Source organism: Beta vulgaris, chromosome 3 (assembly GCF_026745355.1).
Source record: "Beta vulgaris subsp. vulgaris cultivar EL10 chromosome 3, EL10.2, whole genome shotgun sequence".
NCBI classification, from domain to species: domain Eukaryota; kingdom Viridiplantae; phylum Streptophyta; class Magnoliopsida; order Caryophyllales; family Amaranthaceae; genus Beta; species Beta vulgaris.
This window is the reverse complement of record NC_079204.1, coordinates 49,484,285-49,509,686: the sequence shown is the minus strand read 5'-3', so window position 1 is coordinate 49,509,686 and position 25,402 is coordinate 49,484,285. Positions and strand designations below refer to the sequence as shown.

The following is a 25,402-nucleotide window of genomic DNA, read 5'->3' as shown; positions in this document are numbered from 1 at the left end:
GGAGAGGTTTAAGTTCGGGTTTCTTTACCTCAACATTACACACAGATCGATCGAAACTCTTTACCTGTTGGCATCCATCAAGGTCAGAGTCTTCACTTGCTAGCATCCTCTCAATAGCATCTACTTCATCGCTCCATATACTGCCATCACCTGTGGAAGAATCAAGACAAAGTACCGCCTCCAAGGGATCTCCATAGAGAGCTTGGGGCATGTTATCATGGCAAATTAATCAACCACATCAATACTATAGCACTTTTCCTCTAGCATAGGACTTTTCAAAGCAGTGCTCAGATTAAAAGTGACCTCATCATCTCCAACAGATAGTGTAAGCTTACCATTTTTCACATCAATGACACACCAGCAGTATGAAGGAATGGCCTACCCAAAATGATTGGAATTTGCCTATCTTCCTCCATATCAAGTACAACAAAGTCCACGGGAATAAAAAATTTACCTACTCTAACAGGTACATCCTCTAAAATACCTAGGGGGTATTTAACAGAACGGTCGGCCATTTGTAGAGTAATATTGGTAACTTTCAAACTTCCCATATTCAATTTTGAGGAAACAGACAATGGCATAACACTCACACTAGCCCCCAAATCACATAAAGCTTTATCAATGAACAAACTACCAATGTGACAAGGTATAGAGAAACTACCAGGTCTTTTAATTTTGGTGGAGATTTATTTTGTAAAATGGCACTACATTCTTCAGTAAAAGCAACTGTCTCCACCTCGTTAAAAGCCCTTTTCCTAGTCAAGATATCTTTCATAAATTTAGCATAAGCAGGCACTTGAGTAATTAATTCCGTGAAAGGAACTGTTACCTGAAGATTCTTGACGACTTCCAAAAACTTACCAAATTGCTTGTCCAGCTTACTCTTGAGGTGACGATTGGGGAAAGGAAGTTTGATAGGAGGAACCTCAATAGCAGGCTTTTTGGCTTCATTGGTCTCTTCATGTTCAGTGGCTTGCTGAGAGTTCTCCTTGTCATTTTTAGCTTCAGCTGGGACCTGTTCCTCATCATTTTTCACATCAAAGTATCATCAATAGGCATGGGTGGTCCATTATAGTGAGAACCACTTCGGAGAGTGATGGCATTTGCCGAATCTGTAGGCTGAACAGGTTGTGCTGGAAGAGCACCTTGTTGGCGAGTAGAGTTCGAAGTAGCCAATTGTGCCAACTGATTCTCCAACATCTTATTGTGAGCAAGAATGGACTCAATTTGTGCCTTGTCAGCTTGTCGATCCTTTTGCATTTGTAGCATCATGTTTCTCATCTCAACCATCATTGGATCGGCAGGAGGTGCTTGTTGAGATGGATTGAAAGGTGGTCTAGAGAAACCAGGAGGGTGTTGGGAGGTTGTTGGTAGTACCCTGGTTCAATTGTTGTGCTTGTGGTTGTGGTGCAGGAGGATTCAGGACATTAGTGCTCTTGTAAGACAAGTTAGGATGATTTCTCAATCCTGGATTGTATGTGTTGGAGTATGGGTTGTTCGGCCGATATGCTTGAAAAGCATTAACTTGTTCGAGAGAACTCCGACACTCTTGTGCCCAATGTCCAACTATGCCACAATTATCACACATAATCTCGGAGGTAGTACCCAAAGCAGCAACACTTGCAGGAGAGGAGAGCTGCATATTGTCAAGTTTATTGCTGATGGCATTCATCTGTGCAGCTAATAAGGATATAGAATCTATCTCATGCTTTCCACCCTTGTTAGCTAGTCCTCGAGGATTACCATATTGAGAGTTGTGGATAGCCATCTCCTCGATCAAATCATGTGCAGCATCAATTTCTAGTTTCATGAATCTCCCATTTGCTGCAAGAGTAGGATAAGTCTCGAGTTGTTCCCCAAACCATTGTAGAATCCCTGAACTAGGAACCATTTTTGTAGACCATGATGGGGACATTCTCTCTGAAGATCTTTAAATCTTTCCCATGCCTCATGTAAAGACTCATCAGTCCCTTGGGTGAAGTTTGTAATCTGACTACGCAACCTAGCAGTCTTCTCTGGAGGGTAGTACTTTCTGTAGAAAGCAGAGCCAAGGTATTCCAATCAGTGATCCCAAGAGTGGCTCGATTAATCCCATTGTACCACATCTTTGCCTTGTCTCGAAGTGAAAATGGGAAAAGAATCTCCCGAATCTGATCTTGTGTCACTCCCTGCTGCTTAATGGTAGAGCAATATTGGCAGAAATCTTGATAATGAAGATTGGGGTCTTCATTAGGTCCACCACCAAATTGTTTTCTTTCGATCATGTTTAGCAATGCAGGTTTGATCTCGAAATTTACAGCTTCGATTTCAGGCATTTGATTGCTTCTGGGAAGTTCAGCCAAAGAGGGTTGGGAAAAATCAGTAAGCCTCCGAGCCATCTCTGATTCTGGTGGAGCAATAGAACAATGCTGGTAGAATCAGAGTCAGAATCCAAAGGATTATCTTCCCTTGGATTATCTCGCAACTGTCTGGAAAAGTTCTTCTGTCTATGAAAGGATCTTTCGATTTCAGGATCAAATTGTAGGCAATCTGAACTCAAACTCCTGCGCATAGAAGAACTAAAGAACAAACAATTAAGAGATTTTGTCCCAAAGAACAAGTGTTCTCTGAGACGAGAGTGTATAATCTAGACTCTAAAACAATTAAAGAAAATGGAACAAAATTGTTTCCCCGGCAACGGCGCCAAATTTTGACAGGCTAAAGTCGTATCACCTTATCAAAAGTAATCCTAAGTCCTCTAACAAATAGTAGTCAGGGAAGTAGGGTCGAATCCACAGAGAAACAGTGTTCTTTTCCTAATTGTCAGTCAAATCTAGAGTATAGGAACGAGTGTTTGTGAGTAATTATACTAAACTAAACTATAACTATTCAAGAATTATCAATAATAAAAAGTCTAGGGCATAGGTTCACCAATGATCAATATTTCGGGATGAAACACTAAAATCAACAATTAATAATGCAGTTAAAAGATTGATTCGCTCTCTCAAGTCTAAATCAAGCATAGAACGATATTAACAGGCTCTCGCAATTTATTAATACCAATTCTACCTATTGAAACTAGCCTTAATATCAAGTTTATACCTCTCGGCGCATAACCTAATATTGCAACACTATAACAATCAAATCTGGCCAAATTGGATTGAATAGACATAAAAACATTCAATAGGAATCAACATGCATCAATAAAAATCAATACTTTAATTAAACATCCCTTCCTAATTGATCATGGATCCCCCTAAACCCTAGAAATAGACTACTCAATCATAATTGGGAAAACATATTCATAATTAAATAAGCAAACATGAATTAATATAAAGGATTGAATAGGAATAAGAAGAGAAGAGAAATAATACCAATTGTAGAACCAATCTTGCAAAAATCAAAGCTTCTATTGAAAATTCAATGTAATTGGGAAAAAGCAAAACTAGGGTTCTTCAATAATTGAGAGAAAAAGAGTTCTAATCTTTAATGAATTAACGTGGAAAAAACAAAATAGAAAATAAGATGGAAATAATAATATTCCCTTGAGTCTTTATACCTTTCTATTTCCTAAAACAACTAGAAAAATAGAGTCTAATTCGTCAAAAGATAAAGCCTTATTCGACTAGGAAACCCGGAATAATCCGCGGCCGCGGATTTTCGGGCTGCAAAACAGCGTCAACTTGCAAAGACCATATCTCCCAAACTAGAAGTCGTATCGGGGCGTGAATATACGTTGGAAAGCTCTTCAAGTCTAGTTTCCAACCCCACTGGAATCACTGAATTCCGATCTCTGGATAATAAGTTATGATCAAAAGAGTGACATGACTCAATTTCCATACTTCTTTTAATACGTTTCCGCTATGTTTGAGTTGCAATCCGACTTGAAGATGCCCTTTGGACTTCTCATTTGACTTAGCTCCTTCCTAGATGCTTCTCATGCTTAAGCTTGTCCAATAATACTCCAATTGTGTTCTCAATACCTAAAAACTATCAAAAACACCGAAAACACACAAAAGAGTAATATCTTCTCAACTTAAGTAACTATATGCAATTATTGACTAAGAATGCAACTAAATGATCCTAAAATGCAACCTAAATGCATCATGAAATACCTATATTAATATGACTCATCAGTGTGTGTGTGTGTGTGTGTGTGAGAGAGAGAGATCACATGAGAAGGCTCCTTATATGAGAAATGAGAATGAATCTCGACCACACGTTTGGATTAGAGTTACAACACTTCTTTATTAGAGTTATATCCTCCTAAAAAATTTTGAGCCCAATATTTTTTTTTTAATACTCTTTTTTGGAGTTACATCACTTTTTCATTAGAGTTACATCACTTATTCATAAGAATTATAGCATGTAAAATTCATTCTCATTTTTCATGTAAGTATGCATTCTCACATGAACTCACTTCTATATATATATATAGAGAGAGAGAGAGAGGGGGGGGGGAGTACATAAAATAGCTAAAAAGTCACCAACTATTAGCAATTATATAGATAGATCAATAATTTATACTTACATAGAAATAATTTATAGTTTAATTTAAGACATTAAATTTGATCTCGAGATCACAATCATATATACGAATGTCTTAACCACTAAACAAGTGATACTTGATGATATAATTACCCATGGCACAGCCCGAACCTAAGAACTAGTTTATTTATTTAATTTAACACTTAGCGTGCATCTTATACAAACTTAAATACTCCCTCCGTCCCAAAATATAGTTCATATTTTCATTTTGGTGTCCCAAAATATTCTTGTTTCTATATTTAGTTCTACATTTTTTCGTAATTTGCCTACAAAAACTGTGTCTTATCATTTATTTGCTTCTTAAAATTAGATTTTTACTTTGTTTATTCAACCCAAGTCTTATGATTTGAGGAACCATGAACCATATTTCCCATACAATATTTATTTAAAAAACAAAAAATAAATTTACTATCCCTTTTAGATTTCACTTACCTTAATTTTCGTGGAAAAATAGAATCAGGAACCATATTTTGGGACGGAGGGAGTAGATGCTAATAACTACCCTCCAATTAAGGGCACCCATCCTGTGCCATATACGCTCTGCAGCTTTGTGACCTTAGTGGGGACTCCATTTTGAGGGTTGGGAATTTTAGAACCACACAAACTCCCTGCATAGTATGCCAAAGGCTCTTGAACAAAACCGTAAGAGCCAAGGGGACACTAAAGATGGTTGTCAATGTCATGTTCATGGGTATCCAATCCATTTCTTTTATATAGTTTGGATGTTATGAAAATGCACAAATATATGGGTTAGACCAAACACTCTATCTAAGTGTTTTTTTTTTAACCTCGCATCACTTTCATATTGTAGAGTTCCATCTATCTTCTTCGACTTTTTTGCTCTAAGATCTAGCACTTATGAACAATAATGGAGACACACCTAAATTTGTTTTGAGTAACAATCATATGATTAACCTAATAACAAAAGCAAGAAGAAGAAAAGAGAGTATAATTGTGTACAATGTTGAGCATGCACATGAATGAAGTATGGGCATCCACATGAACATTGGACCCACTTAGCCCTCTTTTATCTTACGTGGATGCTTCCGTAAGGATGGTCCTTGCTTAATTAGCTGCTATTTGTTAAATGTCAATGGATTCTCATTAATTGTTTGGGCCCACTCTTGTTATCCCCTTTTTGTGTCCAAGGTGAAGGTCATTGGTTCGCAACCTTTCTACGGGCATGCAACATATTTCAATTCTTTTCTATTCTTCTATTCATATAACGAAAATCTACAAAACAACTTCGAGGGTGTTTTGCAATTAGAGTTTTGGAGAAAAAAAGAGTTTTGACTAGTAAAAAATTCTTAAAAAGGTGTTTAAAAAAGAGAATTTTAAAGAGACTTTTAGAATAAAAACTCTCAAAAAGAAAAGCTCATATTCTTAAAAGGTTTTCTTTTTTGCATTTTGCAATCAAATTTGAAAGATTAAAAACCAGACAAAACCGATCCAATATCCACCAAATTCACAGACGAACTAAAGATGAAATAACATATGAATGTCATTAACATATAAAGATAAAAAAGCTAGTTACATAAATGACACAAAAGATTAAAAAAAAATAAAACGAAAAAGCAAAAATAAAAAAACAACATTTACAACTAAATGACTAATTATAAAAAATATATTAAAAAAAAAATAAGAAACTGAAAATCAAAAATAAATCCTAAAACAAAAAATCTACAAACAAATCTAAAAAAAGGAAAAAAAACGAAATAAACACAGAAATTATGAAAACGTAAAGAAAAGAAATTTGCGAGGCCAAAAATGGAGGAGTCACATAGCCACAAGGAATCACACCGCGACCCACTAGCAAGTCCTGACGGTGATGGAGAGGACCGGAGCCACGGCGGAGGATTGGAGCCACGAGCGAATGAAGCGGAGATCTAGAGAGTGAGGAACGAACGAGTGTTGCGATGAGGAGATCTGGAGGAACGAACAAGTGTTGATGGCGACGAAGAACAAACAAGTGTTGATGGCGACGAAGAACAAACAAGTGTTGATGGCGACGAAGAACAAACAAGTGTTGATGGCGACGAGCGAACGAACGAGTGTTTATGGCGTGAGGGAGGAAGCGCCAATGGGTTTGTTGCGTCGAGCGAGTGTCGCGACGAGGATATCTAGAGAGATAGAGGAGGAAGGCTATGGCGTGAGGGAGGAAGCGCCAGCGGGTGAGGAGGGAGTAAGCATCGGCGGGTGATGAGGGAGAAAGCGCCGGTGGTCGTTGTTAGGTGAAAAGAGGGAGGAAGGAGATCTAGAGAGGATGAGGAGAGATAGAGGAGGAAGGAGATCTAGAGAGGGTAAGGAGAGATATGCAGGAGGAACGAGTGTTACTGTGAAAGTGAAAGTGAGGAATGGGGAGGAAAGAAATGGCGCCCATCAGTTTTATTAAACCATAATGACCCTATTGCTGCGGTTTGTAGAAGGAACCACAACAATAGATTAAAATAATATTTTTTTATATGATTTTAATATATTGCTGCGGTTCTTGTTAGAAATTGCAGCAATGTGTTTGGTCAAAAAGTCAAAAAACTTTCAAAAAAGTTCCATTGAAACCAAAACTGCAGAAATATAGTCATTTTACATTTTTTCTTTTCTTTTTACGTGATATATAGCTGCGTATGGGTAAAATCGCAGCAATAAACAATTATTCTACTAGTGTAAATAAGTAAAATAGTGGAACTCCAAATGAACAAATAAGCACAAGATAATTTTGAGTATATCATATACATGATATACCTTAGTGTAGATAAGTAGATTGAATGCGTTATTTTTACATAGTTGTATTACACAAAAGTTCATCTATCAAACTTAGAAACAATAAGAAATGGGTCTGGGTGACCCGAACAAGGAGGAGGAGAGGTTCCATACTAAAACCAATTGGTGATAGTAGGAGTAATTCACTTGTGAGTGTCCTTAGAAATTCAATGCTAACTGGAAAGGTCAGAGCAATAATCCTCTTAGCGATCAAATACCCAATTTAGACGAGACTCGCAACCCGAGCTCTGATACCATGTTAAATTTAGAAACAATAAGAAATGGGTCTGGGTGACCCGGACAAAGAGGAAAGATTTGTTCCATTTTATAAGCCCAAAGGAGGTTTCATACTGAAACCAATTGGTGATAGTAGGAGTAACCCCTCTATCTCATTAAAGTTATTATGTTAAAAACTAGTTTCGACTATGAAAATCCTAAATCTTCTCAACTATCAAAGTAAGGATATTTGAAAAGAGTTGATAAGAGTTTTGTGTATTAAGAGGTGTGTTGATAAGAGTTTTTGAGTATTGAGGATTAAAGTATGAATCCTTAAATATCTTACATTATATATATGAAAGTGAGGCATGAACATGCACCCCAGTTAGGGCGGGTAGAGTCTCTAAGTGTTGTCTTCCAGGATGGGCGAATTCCTGGCGTTATAGGACATGTCCGGTTAAGTCTTGCAAGCAGAACAGTAAAAGGTGGGGTGACGACCCTCAACAATTTGGAGACAATTGGTACTGCGTGGTACCCCTCTCCATTCGCGTTCATGCCAAACGATTTGATTTTGTGAAACTATAGTAACTGAGTTGAATGTGATCATTTGTTATTATAACTGTGTGTTAGTTTTAAAAATACACCTAAACTTGTATTTTCTATTATACAGTGTGTACTCAGCTTTGCTGATAGTGTTGTCATTTTTGTGGCCTGTCACTTGGTGGGTGGTAGAGTCAAACTTTGTTGCAGGATTGTGTTGGGAGCCAGAATCAAGCTGAGAGCAAAGTTATGATTCAAATTGTGTATTATGGGATAAAGTCCGATATCTAAGTTTGTGTATAGAAGAGTTTATTTAGAATTACTTACAATATGGATTTTTGTCATGGAATTTGGGATTGAATGACTAGGTAACTGAAGTCTTATATAAAGGATTTTGTTTTGTGAGCCAATAACCCACAGGTCCAGGATCGTTTTATAGGTTATATTTTCGTTGCGAATAAATATTTAATTCAAGGCTAATTAAACATTGATTATGATTAGTGAATCTGAAGTGTGATTAGCTAATAACTCGAAAATCGAACTGTTACAAATAATATGTGAGACACTCACAAGTCACAAGTGGACTTTCATAAATTTCAACATCATCACAATGCATATCCTCGTCCACTATGAGAAGTGAGAACCAATTTCTTCTAACAAAAATTATTAAAAGAGACTGTCTAATTTTAATATAAAAGTAAACCTAGTCACTAAATGAATTAAACTAGTCACCGAAAGAAATTAATCTAGTTACTGTTAGACTAATTCTCTTTTTAATATCAGGCTTATCATTGCCTAATTTTAATTTTAAAATAGGCGGTCTATTACAAGACAAGCTCTTCTTCTAATTGACCAAATAAAAAGGTTATGTGCGTTGAGACTTTGAGAGTAGATGTAGTATAGATTTTTGGTACACACTACACATGCACCAATGCACGCGACTCTTATAATAGAAACTACAAAGATGCACAATATTTTGTGTCAGAACAAGAACCGTAAATATTGCTTATTGACATTTACAACTAGACAGTGGAATACTGGAATAGTGGAAATGTAGAATATAGCCTTTGAAGTAAAAATGGCCAAGCAAGAGAAGATATTATGTAATTGGAATTTTTACCCAAAAAAAACCATCTAGAAACAATTTGCATAGGAGAAGTTGCATTTACAAATCAAAATTTACACTGCGCCTCATCAATACAGTACTACTAGTCTACTACTACTAGATACCAAACCATAGTAGTACCAATAATAATAGGTAAAATACTAACACTACTTTAAAATTTTGGGACCACTATTTTTTCCCTATTTTCCTCTCTTTTGCCTGCGTTTCCTCCAAGTGAGCCCTCCATTGCTTTTTCCCGAACTTCAATAAAAAAAAAATCAGATGCAAAGTTTTTTTTTTTTATAATAAATATTTTTTTTTGGGGAACAAGTTAGTGGGAGCATGATCCTCATATTAGGCAGCAAATTCCTTGATGGAGTCAACTTTTTGATCTAACAAGTAACAACCAATCACCTTGCATTGCATTGCTTTGTGAATGTAGAGAATTAGTAAATTTTTCTTTTTCCCAACATCCCATTTTGACCATTTGCAACATTGAAATTCTTGTTGTAGACCTTTTGAGAGACTTGATGAGATGGAGAGAGTATCTTGGGAGTGGAAAAATTTTATACTCTTCTTCACCCATTTAATGTTGTCCAAACACTTGGGATTTTGGAATTTTGGAATTTTGATCTCCCCCAATTACTAAATAGTACATAATTAATCACTTTGAAGATAACGAGTTTTTACAGTCCTAGAAGGATGTAATACACCAAAGTTATTGGTAGTGCTATCAACATCCCAAAGATCACGCTGCAGACAAAAATTCAAGCATCAAGTGTTACAATTTTTTAAGGAAGAGATATTTATCTATCTAGTAGGTAATTTGCCTAACATAAAATATTTATTAATAATTAAATACATAAAAGAATATTACATATCTTATATTCTACTCCCTCCGTTTCCTAAAGATCTTCCCACTTTTCGTTTAAGGGTGTTTCTAAAAGATCTTCCCACTTTTGCTTTATTCCTTATTTGGCAAAACAAATTTCTCTATTTACCCTCTCATGTCACTATCATATGGTCCACCATTACATTATTAATTCAATTTTACTCCCTTTCTCTCTCCTATTTTAACCCTTTTTTATTTGTTTATTTATCTTAACCCCTTTCTCTCTCCTACTTTACTCACACCATGCCCCACACAACTTGATTTTCCTTGGTATCTGTAGGAACAGTAAGTGGGAAGATCTTTAGAAAACGGAGGGAGTATGTGGTAGCAAATTTGTTATTTATGACGTAGATGTGGATAGTTTTTTATTTCAAATTAGATAATATTCAAGTGTTGCTTGATTTTTCAATTTACGATGAAAAAAATACTAAGTACTGAATTCTAACTAAAATTGTCTAAAATCTGACAAGTAAATAAAGAAAATAGAAATTTTCAATGTAAAACTCCATTAATTAATGTCTAACTAGATCTTTTACTTATATTTCAAATGCAGTTAAAAAAATTAATTCATGGTTTGACAAAAAGCTGATGCATTCAAGACGAACTTTAAGAGAGAAAGCAACTCATATAGGAGAAAATTTTGAAAGAGAATCCAACCTTCGACATCCACTTCAGTATAATATATAGATTACAATTCATTATTATAGATCAATTCTTAGTGGAATTTGAGTGGCGTTTTTAATTTGCTTTGACTTTTCTCATATAGTCAGATAGGCTGAAAATTATTTGGTAGATGATTTTTTCTAAATAAAAAAACTAGCTTTAAGCCACAAGTATATATATAGATATAGTCTTATTAACATTCCATTCATTACTATAGATCTCTGACATAACATTCCTCTTATTGGATTTTAGTTAACTGTACTCAAGGTATTTACATAACTTTACTCTATAGAGACCCACAAGGCCACAATCCTCTATCTCTTGTATAGTTTACTGAAATTTAGCTAAAACACCTCATAATCTTCAAAGATACTTATATGAGAATAGAAGAGGTATTTCCAGTAATTCATTGCTGTGAATCAAATTTATATCATCTTAGTTTTTACTTTTTATATGTTTGTTCTAAGTTTATGTACATGAACTAAAATTATAGTACGTAGAAAATTAGTTCTTGCATTGTATTCGCAACTAACAATTAATTAGCCACATATAATATGAAATAAAATAGTTTTAAATGGATAAGCAACAGTCATCTATGATATTTTAAGTGACTGATAACATGAAACACAATAATTAAGTTGCAAAGTAATATGGGGCTGAGGCAGAATAGCACATTGACGTTATGAATTATGATGATAAAAGAAAAAAGTTAAGTGACATGGAGTACATTGTTTATTTTTCATCGATCATTTTTTAGTAGGAAACGGGATGTACTTTGTCACGTGTGGTAAAGTGAAGTACTAATGGAATACATCATGATGAATTGGAGCTGGCTTAATTAGCGAGTTTTTCTATCTTCTTTAGCAAAGTGTAGACTTCAATTTTTACCCCAAGCATTTGTTTGGGATTTAGAAGGAGAAAGAGTTTGGGTTGTTTGGCTTGGGTCTCTGGTGAAGACCCTGTGCCAGGACAACCCAGCAGATACTTTCTTATTACCTTAAGAAAACATATGCAATAAATTGCATTTGTAATCAAGGAACGGTACCACGTGATCTCTCCCTAAGAGTATTTTACAATAAAAAAAAATAAGAAAAATGCATATTATAGGGTTTAATCCCGTGACTTCAAATTTATATAATAAAATCTTAACCACTAGACCAAGTGATATTTAGTGTTATCATTTTGAAGTATAATATTAATAAATGAAATGTTTTTTACCCGGGGAATTTCACGGGCCTAATATAGTAGTTGATAGGAACGGTGCCACATGATGCTCTCTCTAAAGGCATTTTATTCCATGTAATGTACATATAATATAAAGTTTGATCCCATGACTTCAAGTTTATAACTAAAGCCTTAACTACTGCTAGACTAAATAATATTTAATGTTATCATTTTAAAGTATAATATTAATAAAAGAAAATTTTCCTTATTCAAAATATAACTCAGACCTAATAATTAGTTAATAGTCTATGAAGTGTTTTGGCAATTGCAGTTGATTATGCAGGTAAGCAGGTTACTTTCCATATCACATAGAGAAACGAAAGAGAATAAGCTTATATACTAGTACTATTTATTATTGAAAGAATTTACTCACGCAGTACTCAGAATAGCTGGATGATTGTTGTACTCTTTGGCAAAAACAAATGGGACAATCCCTTGAGGAAGTGCTGCCTGTTAAAACAAACATATAGGGGAATCAAGAAAATATTAGAAATTATATTTACTCACATTCACAATAGAATTAAAAAAAATTAAATGCATTTGTACCATGCATGTTACCATTAAATTAAGAAACCAATTTTATACTTTTTAGTAATTTTTTCTTTGACATCACAAGAACCTACAAAATTAAATGCTAAGCAAATAAATTTGACTTCTACGACAAAAGGTATCAGGATAGTGTGCTCGCTAGACTTATGAATAAAAGGCGCACATTTTATTTGAAAACTTTGATTTACATACGCACTCATATCTTTTATAAATAATAAATAAATATTACTAAATTATAACATTACATCTATCCATAAAATACTTTCAGAATATCTCTTATAATTATTCTCAATATGTACTATTGAGAGTAACTAACGAATCAAAATTTAATTTTCAATATTATGCGTATATACCTAACAAAAAAACCAAAGTAGGTATGAATAATATGAAAACAAACCTGAACGATGGCCACTCTTAGAAGATCACCCCTTAAACCAATAGCAATGGCGGCGACCGCCATGACAGCGGGACCAGTGAGGAACCTCACAGCCATAGCAAAACCAGCAACTTTATTCCCGCAAGCAATCATCTTGGGTTGTAAAGCCATGAACAAACCTTCAATTTTCAATGTATACTTCAGAAAACAATCAATTACTTTTTATTTATGATTAGTTTAGGCAGCATGTATAAGCAACAACTACAGAAAATATGCATCACAAACATAAGATAAGGTTATTAACTCGATCATCATTTGTTACAAACCCAAATGGCCTTCATACTAGGACCACAAACCTACGTAGCACAAAGGCAATGGTCCCACATTTTTTTGCACATATGTCAATCCATTTAATTGCTGACATTGTTGCCGAAATTAAATTTGAGAATGCTATCATATATTTAAATGTTTGAAACGTAAATTTATGAAAATAACATATATTTATAATGTAACCACTCTTCTCTGGCACATTTAAATAATAACTGAAAATTTTAAACGTCTATATTCATATAAAATTTTGGATTCTCTATCATACTCCCTCTGTATTTTTTTTATCTTTCTCACTTAGAATCTTGACACTATTCACAATTAGAGAGAATCTTTTAGATTTTTCTCAATATATAAGAAAAAATATGGTCATGTGGGGTCTTGTTTGATTCGTCTCAATGAGTACTTTATTAATATTCAATTATTATAATTTTTACTAATATGTAATGAAAGATATTTAACGTAGAATAAGTGCATTGGCAAACGTGCAAAGTCAAAGTAGGAAAGATAAAAAGAATACAAAGGGAGTATAGTAGTACTGATGTCTTTAGTTTAGCGGTTAAGATTGAGATGTTGTAAACGATATATAACAGGTTCAAATCTCCTCTTCTCTTCTTTATACTGCCTTCGTGGCTCATGTGGATAAAAAAATATATAGAGAGTACTTCTTTACATTATTATTAGTATCAATTAATTTGTCAATTTTGCTTTTCATGTGAATGGTTAGTTAAAAAAAATTAATCAATGAGCTACCAACTAACTAAAATTATAGTTGGAGCAATAATGATATTACAATTAAAATGATTTGACAACAATTTAGTACTACGCCGTAAGGAAAATTTATTATCCAATTTTTATGTCATCATGTGGGACATTTAAGATTATTAGTTTGGAATACGATTTACTAATAGTTGATCATGAGGGACATTTTTATGTCATCCATTTTTTCTTTAAAGAGGTTACACATTGCATTATAAAATGATAAAAAGGAAAGATGATGATATTATAAAGCCTAGACTATCCAGTGAAGGAAAAAAAATACATTTGTTACCCCTTAACTTTAAAAATACTTATGCTCTAAAAAATGTGGTTCTTATTCGATTCATTTCATGTGCATTTTTTACCAACCTCTAAACACAAAGGAATTTCTAAAATTCAAAGCCTCATATCTAACTACAATTGACTGACATAGACTTCTTGTCATCTCATTAATTATATGTAGCCAGAGAATATATACATATTCTTGTCTTTCTAATGATAAAGAACATATCATAATACTAAACAACGGTGTCACGTAACGCTCTTATTCTTAAGAGAGTGTTAGTTCATGCAATTCATATACAATAAAAAAAATAGAAATTGCATAGTATAGGTTTCGATCCTGTGACCTGATCAAGTTCATATACTAAGGCCTTGTTTGGTTGTACATAGGAAGTCATACTTCCTAGGAAGTTATTTTTTCTATGTATTTGAAATTCCTATGAAGTGTAAAATTGTGTTTGGTTGATAATGAGAAGTAGAACTTCCTATGGGAAGTTTTACTTACCTAGGGGGATCTAGGTAAGTAACTTCCTCCATTTTGGAGGAAATAGAACTTCCTAGGAAGTGCAAATTCTCATGGTTTTGCCAACCAAACAACTTTATATACTTCTACTTCCTAGGAATTTGCACTTCCCATGATTTGTTTTGTCAACCAAACAAGGCCTAAAGTTTTAACCACTAGAGCAAGTTGTATTTAGTGTTATTATTTTAAAGCACAATATTGATTAATAAAATATTTTCTTACCCAGGACATACCCCGAGCCTAAAAACTAGTTTAAGAGTTCACTCATGGTACACCCGGGTGTACTTTGGTAATAAATTAGAACTTCGGGTGCTCATTTGACACCAAATTTGCTCATATGTGCATTTTGCTCATGTACTCATTTGCTCATATTGCTCATTTTGCTCATTTTGTAATAAAAGTGTTTGATCATTTTCTTAAATGAGTAGAAATATTTGCTCATTTGCTCATTTGTTCATTTTGCTCATTTGCTGATTCGCTCATTTTGCTCATTTGGAGAAAATAGCCTTGGGTGTACCATGAACATGGTACACCCAGGTGTACTATAAATATTCTCCTAGTTTAAATATGAAAGGCCGCAACATATAAGAAAAAAAAACCTCAAGATAAATCACAATTTGGAATTTTATATTATAAGGATGATTTATAATTCTAATAAATAATCATTTACAAAACTAAAAACACTCCAAAATTTCTTTAAAAAAATCTTAATACATAAACAGACTTTACCAAAAGCAAAAGCACCAAAAAAGTGACATAATTGGAGCATATGGTTAAATGTCAGCTTTGCAACAGTGGAAAAAATTCAGCAAGAACACATTATTATTTAAAAAAAAGCTAAGGGAAGCCCAAATAATTGCCTAGCTACTTCCTAGTGAGTAGTGATGCAAGAGAGGCTTTAATTCTTTCTATTATTATTTTTTTGATCTTATTTATTTGAGTAAAATTCTATTTATTGATTTTATTGTTTGGGTTTTAGCTACATATATTGGACCTACTTGATCGGTTAAGAAACATAGCACATGGGAAATTGTGAAGCATCAACCAGAGACGTTATGGGTAGTATAACTCACCTAAGCTGAACATAGCCATACCAAGTCCAGCATCTGAAAGTATTGATATTGAATTCTCAATTATTTTTGGCATTGCCACATGCCATCTGCAATTGTCACCCAACATTTTTATAAAGATTAGAATCACTTATATAAGTGTAAAACCAACCAAAATTAGACAAAGAATACTAAATTTTTATATTTCGTGAACATTATTGCACCTTCAGATATAACGAATATAAAAAGTCTAATTAAACCAACCAACAGTATATAGCAGATTTATTAGTCGATATGTCGACGTGAGTTACTGATTAGCATAAATATTCTTACAAAAATTACTAATACGGGAAGTCGAGAAGCTTTTACTATTATAAAGCAAACATATTTTTCATGCTATTGATACATTGGTTTTTCCTTAGAAAAATAAATAGATAAAAGAGACAAAGAGAAAGATTAAGAAAATAACTTTTTAAAAATCTAGTGTTAATTATTGTTTATAATAACCATTAGTATAAAAGGAGTAGCATGCAACACTTTTTAAAAAGGCAGAATGAAAAGGTAACGAGAACATTATTTTCTTGGCTAAATTTTCTTTGGTAGGGTCCAATTCACTTACCGAAAAGAAACCAAAGACCAAATTAGGCCGATTAGACTTGAGTACGTGTTAGGATTTCTAATGAGCTTTCTCCAAACCATGATTAAGATTAATCTTGTCATTACACTTGCTGGTGGCATTTGTTTTGCGCCACCTAATTCCGCTGTACCCGACACTACTTTCGGGTGTAGCTCCGCAGTCGAACTGGACGCCAATTTGTTTAACGCCGCCATCGGAATCGCTCCGTCTTTCTCTTCTTTCTCCTCTTCTCCACCTGTGAAGCTGAAATCTTCCCTTGCAAATTCCTCACTTTTCCTAACTCCTGAAATCAATAATGGGGCTGTTTTTCTTGATATAGTATATCTTATCAAACACAACAATATTCCTAGTTTTTTTTTTCTTACATAATCAAGTCAATTATGATTAGTTTTTTTTTCTTATCTTATTGTTGTTGATTGATGACGTGGGTATGTTTTGTGTACCTTTTGTTTCACCATTTTGTGGGTGATCTGAAACCAACATCCGAATTTCCTTAGCTCCCTGATCAGAGCGACCAGATTGATCAGAATTTCCGTAATCATTACTGCCAAATACGTGGAGCCCACCTACTTCTGAAACAGGAGATGCACTAGAACTCCACACGAACATATGCAGCTCTTTTGCATCATGGCTCAGCTTACTTTCGTGGTGACCCTGTTGTTGCTGTTGGGGTAGTTGCGGTAGCTGTTGTGGTAGCTGTAGCTGTTGTTGTTGTGGCGCAGGCTGCTGCATCTGATTCTTCCCGCCGCTCTTATTTGAACTAGCAGCTCCACCACTTCCACCACCACCACCACCAACAGACCCATTAACAAACTCCGGATTCGGGGCTGGGTACGACCCACCCACAGAATTCAAAGCAGGACCCGAAGTAGCCGGGTAATACCCGAACCTCGGAGAGGCAGTCGGGTTGGGATTCTCATCGAAATTCGAAGGACGAGGCGTGGGTCCTCGAGAGGACTGCACAGAGTACAAATCGGCTGGTCCAAAATTTGACAACCTGCCACCAAATCCTTGATATCCCATCATAGAATAAAAATCAGAGGTATTAAAATTCGACCCTCTAGGGGTCGGATTTCGAGAGGAGCTGAGACTATAAATCTCAGCTCCTGTTAAATTAGACGGTCTAGGGGTCATACCCGACATAGACCGTCTTGATACATTAGATTTTCTAACAACAACATGAAGTTTCCCATCATCACCAATCTCAGCATCCGTTTCAAGGAAATCACGACCATCTAACGACACAACATCAGAATCAACCTTAAACGACACAATGGATGCAGCAGTTTCAGGAAACTGCTCCATGATTAAAATCTTAGCACCACGATATTCAAACAAGAATAACAAAAGTGTATACCAAATAATACACTGAAGCACCACAACTTGAACCATCAAACTACCTGAATACGGACCATACATAGCAATGAGAAGTGGGATACCCATAACAAGAGTATTAGGAAGAGTTGAAAGCGAAAATATAGTTATCATCCACTCGAGACTACCGTTGCGAGTGAGATTAGTCCAAAGGGCTAAAAGCACCAGCATAATGACCTTCTGAAGAGTGTCAGCAGCAATGAAATGAAGGTTCATTTCCCATGGATTGTTAGTAGATATGAAATGAAAAGAAAGCAATGGCACGGCGAAAATCGCCACGAAACGGTTAATCCCAGAACATTGGTCCGGTGAGAAGATCTTCCACCACCGGACCGAGCCGTAGGCTAATATCATGGCTACATAAAGGGGCACCATAGCGGCCAGTACAGTGTACAGGTCGTGCCATGAAATCATATTTAGATGTATAAATTTAGATAAACGAATATAATACCGTTAGTTAACTAACTAGAAGCTATGAAAAGAATTTAGATAGGAAGAATATGGGTGTTTGTTGTATTTCTTTTTTCTGACTAAATCTAGTAAAGAAAGAGGGAAAATATGTGGAGAGAATAGAGGAGAGTGTGACTTTACTCTTTAGATTAGTTAGAGTATGTAAACTGAGAGTAGTTTATATAATGGGAAAGGATAAGATGCAGTGGGTGGGTAAATGGGACCCGATTATTGTTTTTACCAAGTACGGGTTACTGGAATTGGTAACACTTTATACATGTTGTTGAAAGACTTGAAACAATTGAGTATGGGAAAAAAGGTTAATTGAGTGAGTAGTTGAGATTGAAATGAAGAAAAAAAAGAAAAAACAGAGAAGATTGAAGGCGCAGCAATTACAAGTATAGAACAATTTGTTCTATCAGAGTTGGCAGAGTACTGGATTTTAGTATTTTGCCTGGATTCTTTTGACTTGATTGGAAGGTGGAGGACAGTTTACCCTTTAGATTTGCATTAATGTGTTTGGCTATTTTTGTAGTTTACTCTAGAGGAATTTCGATGATGATTATACCGTACCAATGATTATTTGTGTGTGTTTTTGATTGAAATATGAGTGTTAATTGAACAGTGTAATATGATTAACCTTAATTGATCCAATTTTGAGACTATATCTATACAAATATATTAAAAGGCATGTATAAATAAGAAACTGTGTCATGTGGCGCTCCCGAGACCTCAAGTACATATACTAAAGTCTTAACCACTAGATTAAGTTGTATTTATATTATTATCATAAAGTATTATATTAATAAATGAATTTTTTTTCTTACCCGGAGCATAGTCCGGGCCTAATAACTAGTTTGAAACTTGATGATTTGATTTAGATTGAGAAAATATAATAGTGGAAACTGGTTAATTTTCTATTATAATCCAATTCACGAAAGACTTCACTATTAATTGATCAAAATTTTATTTACTTGAGTTTATCCCAAATTTTAATCAATGGATCTGAATAAATGTCGATTTAAACAACTTATTTGACATCTTCAAAAACGACTTATATCTATTATTAAAACAATGAAAATGTTATAAGTCTGTTATTTAAAGTCTACATGCCAATGCACAATGTTGATTAAAGGTTTTAGGATCGAGTCATATCACACGGCGCTACAAGAATGATTCTCTTTTTTTTTTTTTTACCTACTTGCATATGACTTCAAGTTACTTAATTTTATATAAAAAAGCAATTTATGTACTTTCTCCGGTTCTTTTTTACATGTTACACTTTTCAAATCACGAAGTCCTAGACAATTATTGGAGAAGAGAGAGATAGAGAGAAAGAAAACAAAAAGTTCCCATGTGAACATGTGATACAAGGGAGATAGAGAGAAGTTATTATCCACAATAAAAGTGCAACATCTAATTTGAAACTTTCTAAAATAGAAAGTGTAACATGTAAAGAAAAACGGAGAAAGTAGAAGCTTTGTAGGTACCGGCGTACCGCAATTTGTGACTCTTGGTGAAAGTAATTGGTAAGCCTATATTTAATTATTTAATAGATTATTTGTGTCTCTATAAGGATCTTTTGTTTCATCTATTAGTGGTTAAATTTTTCTTCTCTTTTAAGAGTATAATATTTCCAATTACTTAGAGGATGACAATTGATGGTTTATTGGTGATATGTTATGCTCCGATGGTTATGAATAGGGATGACAACAGATACTGAACCCAGTCGGCCTGGATCCGTGGACTTGTATCCGTTTGTTCTCATCTGGATCCTAAAGTTTCAGACCCGTAGATCCGGCTCACCCTAAAACCTTAACTCTCATACCTCACCCTTCTCTCAAGATTTCGACCCACTACGCAACACCCACCGGACCACCATTTGCTATCTAAAATTCAACAACCAGCGACCATTCTATCTCCGAAATCCGAACACTAGCAACCATTTTCTCTCTCACTCTCTCTCCCTTCTCTCTCGAGTCTTGACCATCAGTGGAGTAGCCACCACAAAGCTCCCATCAACGACACGAGCTAGGGATCGGCACGACGACTACTAGACCCACCACCGCAACTGTGACGTCAAGAATATGTTGCTGAATTTTGTTCATGTACTTCTTCAGAGTTGCAATTAGCTTTAAATATGAAGCCTTTGTTGCTGAATTTTCTAAATTGAATTTATCTTATTATCGTTGAATTTTTGGTTTATTTGCTTAATTTTTTGTGGTGAATTTCAAGCTTAATTGCTTAATTTTGTGTAGAATTTTTTGTAAAGTAGGAAAAATAATGTAAAAACACACAGATCCGTTTTGGACTCGGATTCGTGGAATTCACAGTATCTACATATGGGTCCAAATTTTCTAGACCATCAAATCCGAGGCGGATCTGGATCTAGACTTTATAGACGGAACTGGATCTGGGTCCGTCTAAATCCGACTCATTGTCATCCCTAATTATGAATCATTTGCGTGCATTCTTTTTAAGTCAACAAAATACACGAATCCTCTCGTGGAAGGTTGTATAGAGGCAACAACTCGATACTATGCCAAATCGTTGAATTTAAGTTTTGCAAGGTTCTAACAAAGATAGTCTGGTCATTAGACCATCAATTAATTAAACAAAAGAAAAGAAAAGTTTTTAAATAGAACTAAGAAAACATTTAGATGGTTTGATATTTGTTCAATAATCCTTAAACGTTGAATAGTTACATTAAAAAATATACATAGGTATAATAATAATAATAATAATAATAATAATAATAATAATAATAATAATAATAATAATAATAATAATAATAATAATAATAATAATAATAATGTTGTGTGATACAAGACAAACTCTTCATAAAAGAGGCGATAGGACATATAGAACCATAATTATCCCAAGAAATCCTATGGTAGTCTAAGGATGCGTTCTATTCACCTTAAAAATCTTGAACTTATCTAAACTTCACTATATGAACTAATGAACTTATTGGATCTGATTGACATTGATTGGATTAATACTCTGACAATTCTCTATTTTTCAAAATACCTTTTTAATATAAAATTTAGAGAACCAACAAAGCGTTATCACCCGAGTGATAACGTATCGGCTTATTCAGAATTTTGCAGCGGAAAAAACTAATAAATTTGAAAATAATAACCTAGTCAACCAAAAGTCAACTTCAAAACCAAACTAAAGTCAAACCAGCACAAAGTCAAAACTCAACTATAAATGTAAAAGTCAACTATAACATTAATAAAGTCAACACAAGCTTTACACGAAATCCCGAACTCATGATGCATCATCTTCAAACCTGAAATGGAAGATGCTCTATTGATCCTGAGAGACTGTGCACCAAATAGATCATCATAGGATCAATAAGGTATAACCATGATCAACATACACACACAAAACACGTAATCAACAAAGATGATTATTACATAGTTAATAAATATACAACTTAACATGATACTAATAAACATTAAGTAGGGATAAATAATAATATAATAATATAGTAGACTATTTTACTGAACTGGACACCACAACTAATAAGTTAATTAATTTAGATGGAATACACAATGGAAAGAGTTGTCCAAACCAAACTAGTCTTCAATTTAGAAGATAAATTACAGGCGCGACTTCGTACTCCCCTAACCTAAGATATCGAGGAACCTTTTAAATAAAATAGGACACGGTGATCAATCGGGTCTCATGAAAAGTCATGGGCTACTACCATGTACTCCAACTCATACTAGTCCAACACTTCAAACGTGCACAAGTCCAATCTTATTGTTATTCACTTCCCAATTCAAATGATTAATAGTTATTTACTTGTTATGACTCACAAAGTAAGACAAACAATATAATCATCAAAAATACATATAACGAACTTCCATTTTTATCTTAGGATTAGATAACGTGATCATCAACTTAACAACCCAAGAATAATCCATTATTAGTTCCATAACCATTATTTATTTGTTGATCTAAGTCAAGAATCAACCAACCATTCCTAGGTGAATAACCAACTTACAAATAAGGACCTCGGTCCTCATAGAATAATTAAAATAAATCCAAAGGGAAGAACATGATCCAATAACAACATAATTATTAATCCCTCATGTGAATTAATAAAATAAAGTTCTCAATCCCATATGCTTGCATCAATCACCCATACAAACATAATATAATCATCATAATCAACATGCTTCACACAACGACATAAAACATGTAATTTCACTTGAATATAAATCACATATGAACTATAAATAGTTCCCTATACATGATGCTACATCAATCCCATCATTAGGACATGATACTAATTCAACCAACACATAGGTATGTACGTACCTTGTGTTAGATATGGCAAATGACGCGGGCTAGGCGGTGGGTCCGAGTGGGCCGAGCTAAGATTTCACGTCCTAGGACCGGACCGTGAAATTCACGATTTGAGTAGGCTGGTCCACGGGCTGAAAAATCTTAGCCCACACCGGTATGTTACCGGCTTCCATGGTTTACGAAGCGGTTCTGACCGTTTGTGGGCCTAGCGAGCTGGTGGGCCAACATGAGAATTTTTTATCAAAGTTATATAATCATTTACTATTGTTACATAAAACATTTAATATTAATTAAAATATATACAATTATTAATATTAATGAATGATTTCATTATTTTGAATTTGATTGAATTATAAAATGCAATTTGATTAAAATATATATACAATTTGATTTAAATATACACAACTTTGTTGAATAATTACTTGGGTTGGGCTGGTCCGGTTCATGGGCTGGGCCAGACTGCTTTCGTGGACCGGGTTGGGCTGTTTTAGGAGCAAGCTTTCGTGGGCTGGGTTCAAAAAATCTGGCCCACGATCCACCCACCAATTTCACGGTTCGAGGCGGCTAGACCGAACTTTTCATGGGCTCAGCTCACACGGTCCAAGAGGTGGGCTGGGATGGATGACTGAATTGGCCCGCACTGTTGGCCATCTCTACCTTGCGTAGACAATGGAAAACCTGTTTCGTTTTTTGTATTTTCCTAATTGTTCTAAAGTTTTAGAAGTTGAATTAATCAAATTCATTTTTTCTCGTTTTATTTCAGAATATCCATTCACTCGAAACTGACGTACCAAATATCAACATAACCAAGAATCAATACTCTAATAAATTTCCAGCAACTTTAAAATACTTTAACCCCTCTTTAAAAGTGTTTAAAGACTTTTTTAATCATTAAAATTTCAACTATCAATATTTTCTAGTATAGTACTACCATAGTACTCCCTCCGTCCCAGAATATTATTTCAACTTTTCTTTTTCATCCATCCCAGAATACTCTTTACACTTCTATTTTGGATATGACCCACTATTAATTATTTTAATCATTCTACCTTTCAACTATTGACCCACACTCTCTCTCCTCCAAATAAAATAATATCACTCTTATTACCTACCAACTCTAACCATGGCCCACATTCTCTCTCCTTAAAATAAAATAATACTACTTTTAGTAACGACTAACTCCTATCACATCTACTTTTTAATAAAATAACAATTGATAATCAAACAACAACTTTTAGTAACAAATAACTACGTGCCTTGATAAGTGTCAAGAGTATTCTGGGACGGAGGAGTAGTCATTAAAAACCCTCAAAAACTCATACTTTGGCAATTAAAACTCCATCATAAGCATACTAATAAAAAATTCTAACAACTTATACTGTATTTAAAACATGCTTAATCATAATCATACACTAGTGAAAAAAAAAACGCAAGGGCTGCGGTCAAAACAGTCATAATGGTTGCGTTCTTGGCCAACAACCCTTTACAATGAAGAGTTGCGGTTTTGGGCATAAACCACAGCCCTTCAAATATGGAATGTAGCAACCCTTCACAACAATTTTTTTTTTTGTATAAAAAACCTGCCAGCAGCCCAACACTCCCTACACCCCTGCTGCCAACATCTGCACCCCCTGCCACCCCCCCCAAAACCCCAACCCAGCCCATGCCACCCCCTAGCCAACCCCTTGCCAACCCCAGCACTCCTTGCTGGCAGTAGCACCCCTAGCCAGCCCAGCCAGCACCCCAGCCCTGCACCCACCGTGGCAGCCTCCCAGCCCAACATCTCCCTTCCAAAAAAACCGAAATGCAATATATATCACAAGTTTTTCAACGTGATTAACTTTAAATATATTTCAATAATGTATCAAATGTACATAGAATTGAGAAAATACCAACATATTAATTAGCTAAAAACTATATAACAAAGGAAAATACCAACTAGGTCTAGCTAATTATATCGCAAAATCCTCCCTAAATGTATCATAAGCAATCCTCACAAAGGTAAGTCAACTAATCCCGAACTTTATTTAATTCCTCCATGGTGAAGGCCTTCAAACTTGGTCTGTTATTCATATAAACCTTGCAAAATAACCAAGGAATAAAACACATAATAATATAATAATTCAATCATTTACCTAGTTAATAGTTCTAAAAATGACATATACCTTCCCAAAATGCAACCAACAACAAATGCACGCCTAAAAATCTACACACTAATTAAATTATACCTTATATTGTCATATTCAAAAAATATTTGGAGTTAAATGACTTAAAATCTAATAATTGGACGCGAAAAGGCGAAAATAGGCCTAAAATAACCTTTTCGTTCCCGAAATACAACCAACAACAAATGCAAGCCCAAAAATCTATCAACTAGTTATATTATACCTTATATTATCATATTAAAAATAATTTGGAGTTACATGACTGAAAATCTAATAATTGGACGCGAAAAGGCGAAAATAGGCCTAAAACGACTTTTTCGTCCCCGAAATTCAACCAACAACAAATGCAAGCCTAAAAATCTACATACTACTTACATTATACCTTATATTATCATATTCAAAAATAATTTGGAGTTAAATGACTTAAAATCTAATAATTGGACGCGAAAAGGCGAAAAGAGGCCTAAAATGACCTTTTCGTTCCCGAAATTCAGCCAACAATAAATGCAAGCCTAAAATCTACACACTTGTTATATTATACCTTATATTGTCATATTAAAAAATAATTTGGAGTTAAATGACTTAAAATCTAATAATTGGATGCAAAAAGGCAAAAACCGGCCTATAATGACCTTTTCGTTCCCGAAGTTCAACCAACAACAAATGC

General features: G+C 34.5%; 1 protein-coding gene and 1 non-coding gene across 3 annotated transcripts; one reads left to right on the top strand and one right to left on the bottom strand.

Moving 5' to 3' along the window:
- Positions 1–1,897: 1,897 nt before the first annotated feature.
- LOC125496148 (small nucleolar RNA R71) lies at positions 1,898–2,004 on the top strand. Its single transcript, XR_007272851.2, has one exon. It is a non-coding gene; the product is annotated as a small nucleolar RNA R71 (small nucleolar RNA).
- Positions 2,005–9,137: 7,133 nt separating this feature from the next.
- Positions 9,138–18,510, bottom strand: LOC104889269 (auxin efflux carrier component 3). Of its 2 annotated transcripts, none has more exons than XM_010674456.4 (6): positions 16,870–18,510; positions 16,409–16,727; positions 15,814–15,899; positions 12,871–13,028; positions 12,298–12,374; positions 9,138–9,898 (listed from the first exon to the last, which is right to left on the bottom strand). In XM_010674456.4, exons 1-6 carry the CDS (start codon positions 18,212–18,214, stop codon positions 9,832–9,834), a joined length of 2,052 nt encoding a protein of 683 aa, XP_010672758.1. In that variant the 5' UTR covers positions 18,215–18,510; the 3' UTR covers positions 9,138–9,831. The 2 variants fall into 2 exon arrangements, with proteins under 2 accessions (XP_010672758.1, XP_010672759.1); XM_010674457.4 differs by having other exon boundaries at positions 16,409–16,709; positions 16,870–18,493.
- Between the last annotated feature and the right edge of the window lie 6,892 nt (positions 18,511–25,402).

Excerpts from the sequence above, each read along its gene's own strand:
- LOC104889269 (XM_010674456.4), bottom strand. The coding sequence starts at position 18,214 with ATGATTTCATGGCACGACCTGTACACTGTACTGGCCGCTATGGTGCCC. Across the intron at positions 15,900-16,408 it reads TGGTCTTTGGTTTCTTTTCG|ATGGCATGTGGCAATGCCAA; the intron begins GTAAGTGAATTG and ends TGACAATTGCAG. Across the intron at positions 9,899-12,297 it reads CCAGCTATTCTGAGTACTGC|CGTGATCTTTGGGATGTTGA; the intron begins GTGAGTAAATTC and ends TTTTGTCTGCAG.